We start from the raw sequence: 18,844 nt of genomic DNA, 5'->3' as shown, positions 1-18,844 counted from the left end.
AGAAAAACAAGAGGGAAGAGATCAGCATGGGAGGTCATACCTGCTGATAATCATACACAATGGTAATTAAGCATGGCCCCAGGTGGGAACCAGGAACCACAGCTTACAGACTCTCAGAGTGGGAAGGGATAATCAGACAACAATCCAACCCCACTGAACAAGAATCCCCTCCACAACAAGAAGCCCAACAAGTGGCCACTGCTTGAGAAGACAAAGTAGAGCTGTCTTAGGATCAAAGCTCCAAGTTCATCTAGTACAACTTCCTCATTTTACAGATAGGCCCAGGGAGTTGGGTGACTTGTCCAGGGTCACACAGAGAGTGTCAAGAGGTAGGATTTGAATCCAGGTTCTAACTCTCGAAAGTGAGGGCTAGAATTGACTAAGGCCATTTGGGAAGGGTTGTGCTGGAACTGGCTCGGACCAACTTGTGAGAGCCAATTGTTAAATTTTCAGTGTAAATACTGACACCTTGGAAATCAACCAATGCTACAAATCAGTGCTTGATTTATTGTTTGGCTGACTGCCTATACTTGAGAATGTGATAGAGAAAACGTTAAGAATGCAGATTAAACTGAAAGTGTGTTGTGCCTAGCTCCCCCTGCCCCCAGTGGTTGTTAAACATTTATAAGTACATCCCTGCATAGGTAACCTTATGGCAAAGCTCTAGAGCTAAAATTGGAACTTCAAGGTCAGCGTGTCTCCCATTGCACCACACTATTCTTCTCCCAGTGCTGCTACTCAGCTCCATTGTTTATCAGTGAGTGGGTGCTCAGGGGATTAGTAAAAAGGCCTCTTCCTCAGGGAATAGATTGCCATGGGTGGAGGCTACACCTAATTTTGACCTCAGTCACTGCAACCACAACACCCTCCATGATCAGCTGGCACCTAAGCAGACAGGGATATCCATCCTCTCCCACCATGTCTCTTGCCCCAGCACTATTCTCTGGACACTTCATCACTGAATTCAGGAGCTAGTAAGTTCTGTTCTGGCTCTTGCTCAGACACTGGGAGGGTGTTGTTGCAGTGACTGAGGAACTGATGCTGGGTTTAGTCAGGTTCCCATATGCCCAATCACCCAGTATTTACCAATTCAGAAGCCTAATCTAATTTTCCTCCTTGGCTGGCATTTGAAAGAATGAGGCTGCTCTCCACCAGCGCAGGATCTTTAAGGGTGGGAGCTCCAGTCAAATGATACTCTGCTAGTAAATCCCATTCCCTCCTACCCTTATCCATGTGATTCCATCACCATCTTCCTAGGCAAAAACTCCCTCTGCCTGCTACCACCCCCTGCATTCTCAGCCCATCCATCTCTGACCTTCCCCTCCTATGCTACTCTGTCCTTCCTTGTCATTTTGTCTTCTGGGATCCATTTCTATCATTAACAAACTCCTTTTCATATTAAACTTCCTCCTCTCAAACTTTCTCCATCCAGGAGTAAACAGTGAGCCCCAAAGTACATCAATGTGACATGAACATTGCCAGCCAATGGAGTTTAGTAGTCTGGGAAAACATTCATCATACAGGGGTGCCCCAAAGGTTCTAGGGCAATTTTAAGATACTAAATGTTAAAACTGCCCTAGGACCTTTAGGTCATCCTGTATGTAGGGAAAAGCTAACATTAAAGCCATCTTTTATCACACGGTATAATAATTGAGGTTCACAATAGTCACTATTTTTTAATTTAGGAATAAAATTCTGTGCAGTATATTCTTTTTTATAAGGTTTTTTTTGGGGGGCAGGAGATGCTAGGCAATGGGGTTAAGTGACTTGCCCAGGGTCACACAGCTACTAAGTGTCAAGTGTCTGAGGCCGCATTTGAACTCAGGTCCTTCTCACTCCAAGGCCAGTGCTCTATCCACTGTACCACCTAGCTGCCCCTCTTTTTTTTATTTTTTATAAGTTCTAAGTATATTCTAAGAAGGCAGGGAAATATGTAGTAGATTTTAGAAAGATTTTTTTAAAAAAGCTAATAAAAAAAGTTTCTCCATTTTAAAAAAAGGTCTTTACTTGAAAAACTCAGTTATTGAGAATAACTCACTCTCTAAGAGATGTGAGCAGCTGATGCTTTACTGTATTTAATATATAACCCAAGAATATCCAAGAATCATCACATTGGATCTGTGGTCAGTAAAAAAAACTAATGGGGCAAATTGAACACAACAGACTGGGAAATGCTGGGGACTATTGTAGTTGGGTTGTAACGTAGTTCTACATACCTTCAAATGCTCGACCTTTTCATGAGGATTTAGGAAGGTCCCAGAGTCCAGCCCATCGGCTGCCTTTGGGGGGTCTATGAAATCCCTGGTCACTTTCTCCGTGAGCTTGAAGATGACCTGCTGCTTGGCATGGTTCTTGTCCATTAACAGCTGCACATGCTGTTGGAGTTCCTTAATGTGCTCCTCTCTCAGGCCCAGGGAATCCTCAAGGGCCTTCTTGTCTTGTTGGAGGCTCTCCACATGCTTTCTCAGCTCAGCAATTTGTCTCACCTTGTGCCGAACCAGCTCCAGACGGTCTTTATCTTCGGCAGCTGTGAGGTATGTGCTACAAGCTCGTTTTTCCTGCTGGGCTGCTTCAAGAGCTTTATGCAGAATCTTCACAAGTTCCTGACCGGTTTAAAAAAAACAAACAAACCTCAAAGCAAATCAAACCTTCTCTTGTCAATCCCCTTCCACCATAAACTCGCACACACACAAACACACACACAATGCAGAGAAGGTAGGGGGCATGAAAACAAAACTGGAGCTGCACAGGAAACATAAGGAATTAGAAACCAGTTGCTCAGGAGATAAGGATCTAGTCAGCCTTGACCTAGGCTTTGCTCAGAACCTGGACCTCATATAGTAACCAGACTCATGTCTTATAGTCCAATTCCTACCCTATTCCCCAGTTCCATCAATTAAGACCTTATTTTTCTCCCCTGTGCTCAAGTCCATTTCTGAAATGTCTAATTTCAATCAGTAAATGCTTACTTATCTCAAGAGGACTGTCACTGGTTATATTAAAAATAAACATAAAATTAAAAAATTAAAAGTCAAAAATATTAGATTAAAATGAAAATTAAAAATAAAATAGAGAAATCTAGCCATCTAATACATTTTTAAAAGAAGGCAACAAGCACTTATTAAGCAATTACTATGTATGAAACACTGTGCTATTTCGGGTATACAGAGAAAGAAAAACAAAACCTCCTCTGTTCTCAAGGATCCCACAATGCCACAGAAGAGACAGTTCTCCTACTCAAGTTCCACCTTCCCTCCATCTCCTTACTAGAACTTTCTGACCAGTAAATATTTTTCCTATTTCACTGTTATCAGTTGCAGTTAGTTTGAAAAACTCTGTAGTCAGAGAAATGAGCTAGATGATTGTTTAAGTCACAGTCACAGGATTTCAGAGCTAGATAGGACATCAGAGATTACTTACAAATGAAGAAACTGAGTCCATCCAAAATTATGTGGCTCACTCATTGACTGAGATGAGGACTTCATAGCTAGTTAGTGAAAGAGCCATGACTAACTGAACCAGCTAACAAAGAAGAAATGGCAGAGAAGGTAGATATGATATTATTGACTGGCTGAAAACACACATATATATGTAAACATAAATATATATTTCCATAAAGAATACCAGATTACTAAGGATCCTAGCAAACACCAAAGAAGAGATCAGGAGAGTTATTTGTGCCACTTACCTCTCCCAGACATAAAAACTCATACTTCTTTCTCATGTTTCCCCTGCTTGGAATGCCTTCCATTGTCCTCTATAAATCCCATTTATCTTTAAGGTCCAGATTAAGACTAATCTTCATGAAGCCCCCTCTCAGTACCCCAGCCCACAGTAACAATAACCTCTTCTGAATTTCTAAGGCATGAATTTTCTGTATCATTTATTTGGCACTTAGTATATGCTACTTTGCATTGTTAATTGTTTTTGCTGTGTATATTAGTGGTATAGTGGATTGAGAGCTCACTTCAGACCCTGGTAGATAGGGATTCCAAAAGCCAACTTTGACACATATCAACTTTACTGTCCTGGACAAATCACTTCATCTCTTGGTGCTGTAGGCAACTCTCTTAGACTAAAAATAAAGTGAAGAAAAGGTGCCCACCTGCTCTTATAGAAGGAGTTTCCTCATCTGAAAGTTCCCTTTATAAATGAAATCATAGGTCTAGTCTTTAACTTGGCTCTATCCTTATTTTCCCAAGTAGAGTATAAGGTCCTTGAACGTAGGATACATGTCATTAAACATCTTTGTAACCTATTTGATTTAAAGTTAACCAATCCTTAATTAAGGTTTAATTAAAAATTGTCAGTTTAGAAATATCTGATTTTTATTTTTATTTCTTAGCCAGGTAGTATTTCTAGCCTGTTAAGATAGAAGTATTTCCCCACAGTTCTCACCATTAAGGCTAAGCACTGAATATCTCAGATAAACTTTTTCTAGGTCTAGGTCTTCAAGTCCCTAAAACTGCATAGTCATGGAAGAAAATCTGACCAGCTACCTAATTTAAATGACCACATTAATGTCAATATATTTAAAAAACATTTTTATTCTTAATTTAAACATCAAAAAGGAACATTTCCATATATCTAGAAGAATAAGATTCTATATAATACTGTGAATTTCCATTTCATGCTGTCTGCTTTAAAAAAAAAAGTATATAACAAGTTCTACATATTACTTTCAAAACTGTTCCCCTCAGGGGCAGCTAGGTGGTGCAGTGGATAGACCACTGGCCCTGGAGTCAGGAAGACCTGAGTTCAAATTTGACCTCAGACAAGATACTTGACACATACTAGCTGTGTGACACTGGGCAAGTCACTTAACCTCAACTGCCTTAAAAGGAAAAAAACCAAACAAAGCAAAAACAAAAACTGTTCTCCTTATTTGTGCTTCCTTCTTAACTCTGTTCTACTCTCTTCTGAGAATTAAAAAAAAATGTTTCAATGGTGTTGTTTTTCTGGATGTCATCTTTATCTCCCCTTCTCCATTAAAAACCAAAAGAAATAAAAAACCAAACCCTGTTTTTTTTTTTTACATTTTTCTTATTTAATTCCCTCATTACCCTTTGAAGACATTAAGGGACTGAAGGGACATTTGCTTCTTCTCTCCCTTTTAAATGTTAGCACTTTATCATCATGTAGCCTTTTGTGCAAATTAATACAGCTTAGTTTCTTTTGACTCTTGAGTCTGTACTTTAAAGTTCCCACACAGGTTTTCTTTCTTTTTTTTAAAAAACAGAAATGATTATAAGTCCTCTCGCCAGTCCATGAAATATCCCCTGCCCTTATACTGGGGTTCACAGGTCAGTTACTCTTGGCTGTAAACCCATCTCTTTTGTCTTTTGGAATATCCCAGTCTAGGGCTTGTGCATCCTGATTGTGGTTTCTTGGGAGCTGCAGCAAGTGACAACCAGTGCAGTGTCAGAGCACTGAGACCAGGACATAGTATATAAAGCATTATAACAAAAAAAAAATGGCAGAAATATCCTTTCTTAGAGATCTTTAAGGCTGACTGAATCTTAATATTGCCAAGTTGGGATTGGAGTTCTGTGTAGTTGTTATTACCTGACTGTACAAGGCATGGTGAAATACAGGACAGAATGCTGGACAATCAGGGGAGACCTGAATTAAAATTCTGCCTCTGAAGCTAACTGTGTCACTATGGGCAAATCAATTAACCTTTCTGGCCTTAGCTTCTTCACCTTGAAAATGGGGATAATAGTATTTGTAGTACCTGCCTCACATAGTTGTTGTGAGGTATAAATAAAATAATGCATGGAAAGGATTTTGCAAACTTAGGTTTGCAAAAAAAATTTACTCAGCATTATTGTTGTTATTGTTTTCCAAATGGCACAGACTAATGGCAAGAGCACAGGGTCCTAAGAATTAGGAGCACCATATCCTTTTCCTACTCAGAGAGTTAATTACACAAAACAAAAACTTTAAGTTTCCTACTTTAAATACAATTCTGGAGAACCTCTTATTCAGGAAATGGGAAGGGCAGCTTTCTCATCTTTTAAGACTTGGTAATGTGTAAATTCTGGTAACAGTTTCCTAGTTACTGAAGCAATCTGATTAGGTGGCAGTTTCACCACCCTCAAAATCTTCTGAACTCAATAAAAATCAGGCTAAGAATGTCTGTTATTATGCTTGGTAAGGACTTGTTGGTCTTGGTTACTCTTTCCATTGGCATGCTGCCAGTGATTAAACTTCCAGCAGATCCTGAAATAGTTACTGTCAATCAGTATATGGCAGGAAATGGAATTCATTAACAAGAGATATTTGTTCCCTCAGCTAAGCCCAGAGTTTGAATAAGCTTTGTAGAGGCAAATTTGTGCTCGTCTGGTACCAAGAAAGCAGACTATTTCAGAGTCCCTCCTCTAAACACAACAAGCAGGTAACATCTGATGCCACAGAAAGAATCTTTGGAAAAATGCCCTATGCTGCTGAAAAATTCTAAAAATGTAACTGTTTAGTAGCTTCTTATTTTCTGGTTTAATTTAGAACAAATCTGAGCTCTCAACAAGAGCATTCAGAAAGAAATAAAAAAGGACTGTCTCCTAAAGGCATTCAGTTTAGAGTTTTAAAATGAAAATAAATGCTCTAATCTTAAAAAATTACGGATATGAAAAATATACGTTCCCTAGAGAGAAAAAAGTTTGAGTAAAAAACACTGTTCAGTATTTTTATAGGATTAAAGGAGCACAGATTTAGAGGTATGAGCCTCAGAGTTCACCTAGTCTAAGTTGGACTTTATTTTACACGTGAGAAAATTGAAGCCCAAGAGAAGTAAAGAAACTTGCTGAAGGTCACATAGGTGAATGGGGCAGAATCTGAACCCAAGTACTCTGACTTCAAATAATTTACTCAAAGTCAATTAATTTACAGGAAGGATTGGGGGAAAATGCCCATGCTAGAAGGTAGTCGGCTGTTAAAATACCACACATATATCACAGAAATATGCAGATCTCTGTGTATGATAAAAAATGACAGCTTTTCAAGTTATTTTAGTAGAGAAACCAAAATTAAAAGAAAAAAGGAACATAGATTAATTGTGTAATACAATCCAGGATATCCAGTTCCTGTCTGTGAAGCGCACATCATTTTGAGGGCAAATTCACTTACAAACATCCCTGATTTGTATGCAATATAAAGAACTTCTGTAACATACATTCCCAGAAATCCTGAATTTCATTTGTCATGTAGGGAAGAACAGGCAACTGAATCATGACTTTGAAAGTACTATGTCAATGTTCTAAGGAAGTAAGAATAAGACTCAGTGACTACCTCATCATATTTCCTAAACAGATATAGTCTCCAATGAACTACATTATGACTAGATGATCCATATCCTGAACCATATGTTAATTCATGTTTTTCTCTAGGCAGCACACGTGGGTGGTTTAATTATTTCCGTCAGTTGACATATGTCCAACAGAACCACAAAAGCTTTCCATATGCCTAAACAGATGGAAGTAGGGGACAGGTACAATTTCTATTCTCTTGGTGATTTGAGTATTCATATTAAAAACATCAACTTTGTATCCACTGGACTCCAGACAAATCTGTTCCTTTTCAGCATTATCATTAAAAATGTCTACAGTAGCCAATATATTGTCAGATTCTTGATATAAAAAGCACTAGTCATGTAATAAGAATTCATTTGTTCAATGAGCATTTATTGAGTGTCTACTTGGAGCACAAGTAATTTCTAAGGGACAGCTAGGCGGCACAGTGGATAGAACACTGGGCCTGGAGTCAGGAAGACCTGAATTCAAATCTAGTCACAGACACTTATGCTTTATTTGATTCTGGGCAAGTCACTTAACTCTCAGTTTGCCTGTTTCCTCATCTATGAAATGAGCTGGAGAAGGAAATGGGAAACCACTCCAATATTGTTCCCAAGAAAACCCCAAATGGGGTCATGAAGAGTTTGAAATGACTGAAGAACAATAATTTCTTCCTCTTGAAAAGCTGATAGTTTTGTGTAGGAGCTAACACATACATATATGAGATGATCATGGAACAAGTCCAATTCAATACCAAGTAATAAGGCTGGCAAATTTGAATTCAGGACATATTCTGACCAGGCAAGGACTGTTTAGGTCTTTATTACCTCTGACCTGATTACTGCAAGAGCTACTAACCATTTTCATAAACTCCAAATTCCTTCCCAAACCAGCTTGGATACCACAGGTGTATTATACTTCTTAGAAAACACAAAACAAACCACCAATTAAAAGGATGGTCTTCCCTTCTGTGTTCCTTTTCACTGACATGGTAGAAAAAAAAGAGCTCTGAGATGATGATGATGATGATGGTAACAGCAACAATAGTGTTAAAGGTTTGCAAAGTACTTTACAAATATCTCATTTTATCCTCACAACAAGCTTGGGAGGTAAGGGCAAGTATTATCCTAATTTTACAGATAAGGAAACTGAGGCAGAGGTTGTGACTTGCCCAAGTTCACAGGTAAGCATCTAAGGCAGAACCTGAACTCAGGTCTTTCCTGACTCTAGGCCCAGCGCTTATCCCTTGTTCTGCTAGCTGCCACAGGTAGCATAAAAGCCAGTGTGTCTTCTTTTTAGTTTTCTCTCCTCAGCTATTTAATAATGCACCAAGGTGTAACTTGATTTGCATATGATACTCATTTGGTCTCTGGCCTTCTGTTCCTATTTCAGTGATCACCCCTACGAAGATACCCCCAAACCTTGTCTATAATTCTGTTTCCATCTACTTTTTGACCATCTCAACAGGATGTCCATACCTCAAATCTCACACGTCCAAAAGTGTACTCCTCAGCTTTCTTCCCCTTAATCTTGCTCCTCGCCTGCCAAACAGCACCTTTTTTAGAGTAAGTTTTTATTGATGTCATTTGTTTTTTATATCACCAGTTTCCCCCAGTATTCCTTACCTTCCCCTTCTCAGAGAGCCATGTCACATAACAGACGGTATTTTTTTTAGAAGACAAAGGTATAGCGGGGGTGTGGCTTGCACCATATCTTTTCAGCCTTATTTCATACAACTGTCCCTCGTGCACAATGTTCTGCCCAACTAGTCTACTTGCTATTCCCCTTATTAGTGTTTCATCTCCTGCCTCCAGGCCTTTGTCCAATTTGACTGTCCATTCCCTGTTCCTGGAATCCCTGCTCTATACAAGGCTCACGAGGGCCAGCCACCTCTTAGAAGAAGCTTGTTTTGGTCCCCCAGTTGCTAGTGATTCCTTCCTCCTTCCATTTACTTATTGCTGTATGTTGTATTCCCTCCAGGAAAATGTAAGAACCTCAAAGGCAGCGACTCCTATTTTTGTCTTTTTATTCTGAGCACTTGCCATAGGGCTTGGTACTTGCTGGAATGTAGCACTGTTAGTTCACAACTTCAGATTTTTTTCTAGCATTTTAGACAGAGTGTAAGGAGAGCAGGTAATTCCTTTATTATATTAGTGATCTCTCTCTATGCTCTGAGAGGGCCAGGCAAATTTTCCTCATGCAAAGTTTGGGACTCCATCACTGTCAGAGTCTGTGACAATTTAGACACATTTAGGCTATCATTAAAGCATATTTTTGAATAATCTATGAAAAAAGATTTAAGAAAAATAATAGTATAAATGAGATGTGCTTACTAGTTAAGAGAAAAAAATTTCAAGCATTTTACGAGTACTTATTGACAATGCAAGGGTGATATGCTAATTACAAAGAATTTTTACATATAAACACAAGAAATGCTAAATTAAGTTGGACCCCATGGACTATCCAGTATTTTGTCCTGTTTGGGATATAAGTTACCATTCACAACATGCTACATGTCAATCATCATTAATTTACCTAAGATCTCTGTGTGTGGAAGCATTTTCATCTTCAGCCTATATATTTATTACCTTGGAGATAACAATTTCCATCTATCTATTACTGGCTTTGTAACAGATGAGAAGTAATGAAAAACAAACTTAATGTAAGCATGTCTTCAGACATACAGAATTAGTTGAGGCCAGCTTTATATTGTAAAGATGAGTAATGCTCTACAATCAGATGCCGTGAGAACCTCCAGGCCACACTGAGGCTCTGGGAGAAGACTTTGGCAGAGGAAGAAGAAAACTGAAGTGAACTGAAGCCAACTTTACTTTGCAGAAACTATAAGCCTTAAATATTCACACTTAGTAATGAGAATATGTAGAAATGGGAATAATAAAGGTACATCTTATGAAAATTAGAAAAAAATTACTTACTGACTCTCTACTTACAGATGTTTTTGTCTTAAAACTACTTCCTTCAGTTTCCAAGGGGCTGCCCCTAGTTCTCAGATTCCAAGATTTGATGGAGAAGTCTGTCCCTGTCCCTTTGTGATTTTTATGCACTTACAACTCTACTTTCCTTTTTTCCACAGTGAAAATATCACAATCTTGTTAGGATCCTTTGACCACTTTAAGTTGCTTTCTTTCCTAGTTCTGCTATGATTCTCTTGTAGGTTAGTGATCAGAGCTGCAAGCAGTGTCCCAGGTATTGCTGCATCAGGGGTTTCTATAAGAATACAAGGCTGCTTTGCTTATTAAAGCAGTTCCTGAAAAATACCTCTCTTTTTTTTTATCATCATCATATAAATTTATTTATTTTTAGTTTTCAATATTCACTTCCACAAGTTTTTGAGTTCCAAATTTCTCATCCCTCCTCCCACCCCAAGATGGCATGCATTCTGAATACCCCTTCCCCTGGTCTGCCTTTCTTCTATCTCTCCCCCCTCCCTTCTCTTATCCCCTTCCCCTTCTATTTTCCTGTAGAGCAGGATAGACTTCTGTACTCCATTTCCTGTATTTCTTATTTCCCAGTTGCATGTGAAAACTTTTTTTTAAAACGTGTTTTTAAAACTTTGAGTTCCAAATTTTCATCCTTCCTCCCTCCCCACCCACCCCCATTGAAAAGGCAAGCAACTCAATATAGGTTGTACATGTGCAGTTATGCAAAACACTTCCTTAGTAGACATGTTGTGAAAAACTAACTCTATTTCCCTTAATCCTATCCTGCCCTCCCATTTATTCTATTCTTTCTTTTGACCCTGTCCCTCCTCAGAAGTATTTGCTTCTGATTACCCTCTTTCCCAATCTGCCCTCCTCTCTATCACCCCCCTGCTCTCTTGTCCCCTTCTCCTCCTATTTTCCTGTAGGGTAAGACAGATTTCCATACCCAAATGAATGTGTATGTTATTCTCTCCTTAAGCTAAATCCTATGAGAATAAGATTCCTTCATTCCCTCTCACCTTCCCCTGTTTCCCCTCCACTGTGAGAGACTTTTCTGTTGTTTTTTTTTGTGAGATAATTTATCCCATTCTACCTCTCCCTTTCTTCTCCGAGTATCATCTTCTCTCATCCCTTAATTTTATTCTCCAAATATGACCCCTTAATCTTCAACTCACCCTGTGCCCTCTATCTATCTATCTATCTATCTATCTATCTATCTATCTATCTATCTATCTATCTATCTATCTATCTATACATACATACATACAATTGTTTTCCTTCAACTACCCTAATACTGACAAAGTTCTCATGAGTTACAAATATCATCTTTCCATGCAGGAATGTAAATAGTTCAATCTTAATAAGTCTCTTATGATTTCTCTTTCCTGTTTACCTCTTCATGTTCCACTGGAGTCCTGTATTTGAAAGTCAAATTTTCTGTTTAGCTCTGGTCTTTTCATCAGGAATGCTGAAAGTCCTCTATTTCACTGAATGACCATTTTTTCCCCTGAAGGATTATACTCAGTTTTGCTGGGTAGGTGATTCTTGGTTGTAATCCTATCTCCTTTGCCCTCTGGAATATTATATTCCATGCCCTGCGGTCCTTTAACATAGAAGCTGCTAAATCTTGTGTTATCCTGATTGTGTTTCCACAGTACTTGAATTGTTTCCTTCTGGCAGCTTGTAATATTTTCTCCTTGACCTGGAACTCTGGAATTTGGCTACAATATTCCTAGGAGTTTTCCTTTGGGGATCTCTTTCAGGAGGAGATCTGTGGATTCTTTCAATTTCTATTTTGCCCTCTGGTTCTAATATATCAGGGCAGTTTTCCTTGATAATTTCTTGAAAGATGATGTCTAGGCTCTTTTTTTGATCATGGCTTTCAGATAGTCCAATAATTTTTAAATTCTCTCTCCTGGATCTATTTTCCAGGTCAGTTGTTTTTCCAATGAGATATTTCACATTGTTTTCTAATTTTTCATTCTTTTGGATTTGTTTTACAGTGTCTTGATTTCTCATAAAGTCACTGTCTTCCAATTGCTCTATTCTAATTTTTAAGGAAGTATTTTCTTCAGTAATCTTTTGGACTTCCTTTTCCATTTGGCCAATTTTTTTTTTAGGGCATTTTTCTCCTCATTGGCTTTTTGGACCTCTTTTGCCATTTGGGTTAGGCTGTTTTTTAAGGTGTTATTTTCTTCAGTATTTTTTTGGGTCTCCTTTAGCAAGCTGTTGACTTGTTTTTCATGATTTTCTTGCATCACTCTCATTTCTCTTCCCAGTTTTTCCTCTACTTCCCTTACTTGCTTCTCAAAATCCCTTTTGAGCTCTTCCAAGGCCTGGGACTGATTCATATTTTTCTTGAGGCTTTGGATGTAGGAGCTTTGACTTTGTTGTCTTCTTCTGGTTGTATATTTTGATCTTCTTTTTCACCAAAGTAAGATAATATAGTCTGACTCTTTTTGCGCTGCTTGCTCATGATCCCAGCCAATTACTTGAGTTTTAAACTCTTTGTTAAGGTAAGAGTCTGCTTCCAATGTGGAGAGTGTACTGTCCCAAGCTTCAGGGGTTTGTGTAGCTGTTTTCAGAGATACTTGTAGGGCCCTGTAAATTTTCAGTTCTTCCAAGGTGGTATGATAAGGGGCAAGGTGTTTACTCCTTTCCTGGCCTGTGACCACAAGTATTCCTTTCTGTCCCGTAGCTGTGAGGAGGGGTTCCTCTCCACAGCCACTACAAGCTCCACCACGCCAGCACTCCTCCTCACCCCAGCACAGCCACCCAGAACTGTGACCCAGATCCACACACGGGCAAAGCAAGAGATTCCTGCCTCAGCACTGGCAAAGAGATCCCTGCAATCCCTCTCTGATCAGCCACTGGATTACCCCTCAGTCTGTGGGCCGGAAGCTCGGGAAGCAGTTGCCTCCCCCAGGGCCATGCTCTTGGGGAATGGAGCTGAAACCCCACCTTCCTCTCTGACCACCGACAGAAACAAGACTTTTCCCACTGACCTTCTAAGCTGTCTTTGGCATTCATGGATTGAGGAGTCTAGAAACCTCCACAGCTCCCCGAGATTCGGTCCTCTGAGGCCTGCTCCAGGTTTGCTGTGGCCTGCGCACCCATGCTGCGCTCCCAGCCCGGTGCAATAGACCTTTCTGATCAACCATCCAGGTTGTCTTGGGCTGGAAATTTGTTTCACCCTGTCTTCTTGTGGGTTCTGCTGCTTCAGAATTTGTTTAGAGCCATTTTTCATGAGTATTTGGAGGGGCTTGGGGGAGAGCTCAAGCAAGTCACTGCTTTCACTCCGCCATCTTGGCTCCGCGCCCCAAAAATACCTCTCCTTGACAACACCTTTTAGTTAAGTTCTCCTTTGTTAGAATATACTCTCCTTTTGAGCAGGGATGATTTAGTTCAATGCATTTGTCCTCCCAGCATCTCTCACAGTGCCTGGCACAGAGTTGGTGCTTCATAGCTACTTGGTGATTGATTAACTGCATATTCCTGAAAGTATTAATACACTACATAATTTTTCAAATATTCTAGACATCAGATTTTAAAATAATTTAGAATGATTTCCTTCTCCATTTGGATGAAATCATTCATTCATGGGATAAATATTTATTAAGTGCTCCCAGTACACAAAGCATTGTGCTAGGTGATAAAGAAGATATTCAGCATGAACAAAACAGTCACTGTTCTTGTGTAACTTAAAGTCTGGCCAGGAGATAGAACAGAGACACCATTAATTATAATATATTATACATGGCACTATTATAACCTTCCAAGTGAGACATGCATTAGACGGTTACAAAATAAAGTTATGTGAGGGAAAATCAGAACTGACTGGGAAGAAAAACAATGTCATCTTCATGGACGTGATCACCTTGGAGTTGGGTTACAAAGGCTGGGTAGGAATTCAATACATATGGAGACAAGAGACAGAATTCTAGGCAAAGAAAGAGACAAGGGAAAGGGATGATTGTTCTTCCCAAATTGTTGTAATGAACTTACTTGTTGGTGACCAAGTTAAAAGGTGATGAATATACCAGAAGACATTTATGGAGCCAATACTTACCTTCTGAGACTTTAAATCCTCTGCAAGAGTTAGAACCTGCTGCTGAAGGGCCCCAACTTTTTCCTGAACATGTTTTTCACATAGGCCTTCAGTAAAGATATGGAAGTTACTGTTCTGCTTTCTGGCTTTCTGAATAAAATTTGCTGTCAGACCCAACTTCTGTGGAAATCTTGAATATTCCTCTATTTCTTTTCCTGTTGAAGAGGGGAAATTTAGAAGTTAGCAATATTATTAGGGTAAAGCAGAAAATCTGTTATGAGGTTAAAGGAAAGGTAACAGATTATTTGAAATATCAGACACTAAGAAGGAAGGACTGAAGTTAATTGGGATGATTTTATTTGCGAAAAGCCTCAGGACTGACTTAATCACAGTATTCTCATATATAAAAGGTTGAGTGGAAGATAGTAACCAGATATTCTCTATCTTCACTGAACACTCAACAAAAAGACTTTTATTTTCAAAGGCTTAAAATAATTCCAGTAAATTCAAAAGGCTAAAAAAGTCTCTGCCTCTCTATTTAAAAAAAAAAAGTCTCCTATGTTCATATGAGTCTGTGTAGGGACCCTTGTATATATTTGCTCTAGACAGATCTGACAGTTTCTTTATCTAATGATACAGAGGGAAGGAAAAGCTGGAAATGAGAAAAAAAGAGAGAGGAAGATGGGAAAATATGAGAAATGCAAAATTTGCAAGCCAAACAGAATTTCTGCAGTTTTGAAAAACTATCTGAAAAATTGTTAAATGTTAAATGTAATCTCAATGAGCCAAGCTGACCTCTACTACTGCATGATTAAAACATATTCTTAAGAACATAAGAAAAAACATATTTTTCAGACTCATAAATCAGACCAAAATTTTGTCTGCTATGGTACAGTGTTTAATGTGAAAGAAGGTTGTCATCCTTAATGACAGTGACCTTAAAAAGTATCTATAGGACTGGGGCAAATCATTTCCTACCTGTGGGGCTCAGTGTCTTCATTTCTAGAATGAAGAGGCTGCACTAAATAATCTTTAAGGTACCCCCTCTCAGCTCTGTGATACTATGAAATCACCTTAAAAAATTTAACTTTTTAATTTTATGTATCAAAATTGTCCATTTTGTGTTCTGTGATCTGCTTCTATTCCTCGTTTGAACTTTTTCCTTATCTGTCCTTGTGAAAGGTACTTTCCTACTCATGGAGAGACATAGGCACAGATATATAGGCATAAACAATACACATATAAAACAGATACAAGACCACCTGTGGGGCAAACTGTCATGGCCAATCTTGGACTTGGAGAAGAGGCTGAGGACAAGTACCTCCCTCCTTTCCTTAGGCAACTAAGAGACTACTGACATAGAATGTTGCATTCATCGTCAAGCGTGGCCATTTTGTCAGCTGGTTTGGCTTAACTTTTTCTGTTAAAAGGGAAGCTCATTCTTGAGGCTACTCCCAAAACTGGCATTGCCTAAGAAATCTTCCTTCTCTGCCCGAAGGCTATATTCTGAGCGCATGCTGCTTAGAAAATCTTTCTTCCTTTCACAGACTTAAGATCACAGTTGTAAACCCCTGCTCTCCAGCCACATGGACAAGCACGAGTCTACCTCTTCTGTGTACTTTGTTCCACCCCAGCCCTGTTGTTGCTATCTCTTGGACTGGAAAAGTACACAATCAATCAGGTGATCAATCCACAGGTATTTAATAGGATCCTACTATGTACCAAGCACTCTGAAGAACTCTCCTTTCAGTTCAAGTGGGCAAGAAAATCGCGGGTAAGGATATTATGAAATCAAGCCGGATTTGTAACATGACTATTTAGTGACTTCCCTTTAATAATGATTTATAAATGTTATTTATCTAATCATAGTCTTTCAATATATAAAGTGTTATCTGAGAGGGAGCTAGTGATCTCACTGAGAAAGAAATGGATCTAAACTCCCCTTGGGTTAATATTAGGATGGTGACTGAATCAATGTTTATAAACACTATTAAGATCCTGGAAGCACTGAGATTTCTCTATAACATAGGCAATGGAACCCACATGTCAGAGTTTTTTCTGTGATGTCTAGGACCTTAAATAACCTCAGTAGTCTATATCCTACCCTCAGCTTTATTTGCAACTTAAGACTGTTATACACCTGCCGAGCATGGTAGTGCACACCTATAATCTCTGCTGCTGGGGAGTCTGAGGTTGGTGGGCTGCTTGTGGGTAGCTCAGGAGTTCTGAGCTACAGTAGGGATAAAGCCAGTCAGGTGTCCCCACTAAGTCTGGCACTAAAATGGGGAGCCACTGGAAAGGGGTGAAGGGTCTCAAGGCAGAAATGGAGTTGGCTAAAGCTTCTGTGATCAGTAGCATGCTGGGGACCAAGAGCAGCCAGTGTACTTCCAGTCTGGCAGAAACAGGGAGACTCAGCCTCACAATAAAGAAATAATGAATAGAATAAGATGAAGTAAACTAAGCCCTCTTACCTCTACTGAAGAGTCTCAGTAACCCACATTCTGACTAAAAAGTCATTAAATCCTTGGACTTGAATAGATATCTTCAAATAAATCTCTTTTTAAATCACTCGATCTCCCTGAAAAGAACACTCTTTACTCTTTTCTTAACATCCAAATAAAAGATTTAATTAACTTTGATGATTATTAAAAATACATTGAGGGAGGAAGAAAAATTTGCAACTCAAAATCTCATAAAAAATGAATGTCAAAAACTATCTTTACATGTAACTGGAAAAAACAAAATTCTATTTAAAATAATAATAATAATAATAAACCACATTGGGATCTTTTGGACAGAGTCAAAAGTAACCTGGGAGACTGACAGAAAAAAATTGAGCTGTTTCTTAACTGATTACCAACAAAGCAAACCTTGAGTTGTCCAAAAGTGCACAACAGCTCATGTTTTATGTATACCCTGCCCTTAGCACAATGCCTGGCATATAGTAAGGACTGAATAATTGCTTGCTGATGGATTGATTGTGGGTTGCCTTGGACCCACTATCAAATAATGCTGGTAAAGGTAGTCATGTTGTTTGTAACCTAAATAGGTAAGAAACAGCCACATAAAAGAAAGCGACAGAGATGAGTACCAGCAAGTCCTGGGTCTGCTTGTAAATATTGCTCCTCATTTTGATTCTCCCCAAACTTCTGGCATTCATCCCCTTGAGAAACACGGCCATTTCCCCTGGACTGCTTGTTGCTACAGATGTTATGCACTGTGTTTCTGGAAACAAAGGAATAACAAAAGGAAAGTGAAGTGAGTCTCAAATGTAACCAAGATCCTTGAGCACAGGAACAAACAATGCAACATACAGAGTAGATATTCAAAAAATATTTTTAAAAATGTGTGAAAGAAAAAGACAGTATCAATATGGAAAGGCACTTTTAGTCAGTCAACAAGAATTTACTAAGGACTTACTATATGCGAGTACTGAGCAAAGCGCTGGGGTACGAAGAAAGCAAAAATAGTCCCTTGCTCTCAAGGAGCTTATATTCTAACAGGCAAGACAATATGTATACAAATAGGAATATGTGGGATATGTGCAGAAAAGGTGAAAGGTAATATTAGAAGGCAAAGCTACAGTAGCTTAGAGGACTAGGAAAGCCCCCCCCCTTAAGACATCCGAGCTGTCTTAAAGAGAGTCCAGGAACATAAGAGTTGGAGGTGAGGAGTAAGAGCGTTCCAGGGCACAGCTAATGTAAGGTACTGCAAGGAGGCCAGTGTAGACGGACCACAGAGTGCACAGAGTAAAGTGACGTAATGGGAATTTAAAGTGAAGTGCCATGACTGTAAAGTAAGAAGGGGTCAGGGTGTAAAAAGCTTTAAATGCCAAACAGAGGACTTTAAATTTGATCCTGGAGGTAATAGGGAGTCACTGGAACTCACTGAGTAAGGGCTGACACTGTCTGACAAATGCTTTGGTAGCTGAGTGGAGGATGGACTGGAAGGGGAAAGACCTGATGCACACTATCTGTCTGAACACGGGCAAATCACTTAACCTCTTAACGTCCAAGCAAGCTAATACTCTAAGTTAGGGATGAAAGGACAAACTGCATCATTGATCGAAGGATTTTCTTACATTGATGAACCCATAGATCTGAATTCTCTTAAAAAAAAGTTGTTTTCTGTACTTTGCTACCTATGATTTATTGAAAAACAGCTAAACAATTTTAGTAATAACAGAACAGTAAAATAAAAACAATTGCTACATTAATGAATCAACGAGCAATGGATTTTTAACCTCGTTTCTCATGCTCATCATTAATAAACTATTATAACTATCTGAATAACTGAAATGGCTTACTATGCTGATGTAACAGGTAACTACAAGAGCAAATTAAAGTTCAATCCCACTGAAATAAGAAGAAATGTAGGAAAAGCATGACTGTGCTAATATTTGTTAGATTATATGAAAGGTGTCTGAAAAATACCAGTTAGATTCAAGAAAGTCACTAAACTTTGTATATCCTCTTTTACCTACTGAAGTCACTACTAGATCAAGGAGGTCTAAGACAAAGGGAAAGGCCTCACATGTACAAAAATATTTATAGCAGCACTCTTTG

The 18,844-nt window shown here is 38.9% G+C and overlaps 1 protein-coding gene across 1 annotated transcript in view; it reads right to left on the bottom strand.

Annotated features, from left to right (window-relative positions):
• Positions 1–18,844, bottom strand: part of TBC1D2 (TBC1 domain family member 2) — a 63,049-nt gene that overhangs the window by 21,566 nt on the left and 22,639 nt on the right. The window contains 3 exon segments of the mRNA XM_020995561.2: positions 2,217–2,603; positions 14,301–14,494; positions 17,371–17,504. Of these exon segments, the coding sequence (XP_020851220.1) occupies positions 2,217–2,603; positions 14,301–14,494; positions 17,371–17,504 (715 nt within the window).

The sequence above is a fragment of the Phascolarctos cinereus genome, unplaced genomic scaffold, assembly GCF_003287225.1.
Source record: "Phascolarctos cinereus isolate Bilbo 61053 unplaced genomic scaffold, phaCin_HiC Scaffold_4;HRSCAF=312, whole genome shotgun sequence".
In the NCBI taxonomy this organism is placed as follows: domain Eukaryota; kingdom Metazoa; phylum Chordata; class Mammalia; order Diprotodontia; family Phascolarctidae; genus Phascolarctos; species Phascolarctos cinereus.
This window is presented reverse-complemented; position numbering and strand designations above follow the sequence as displayed.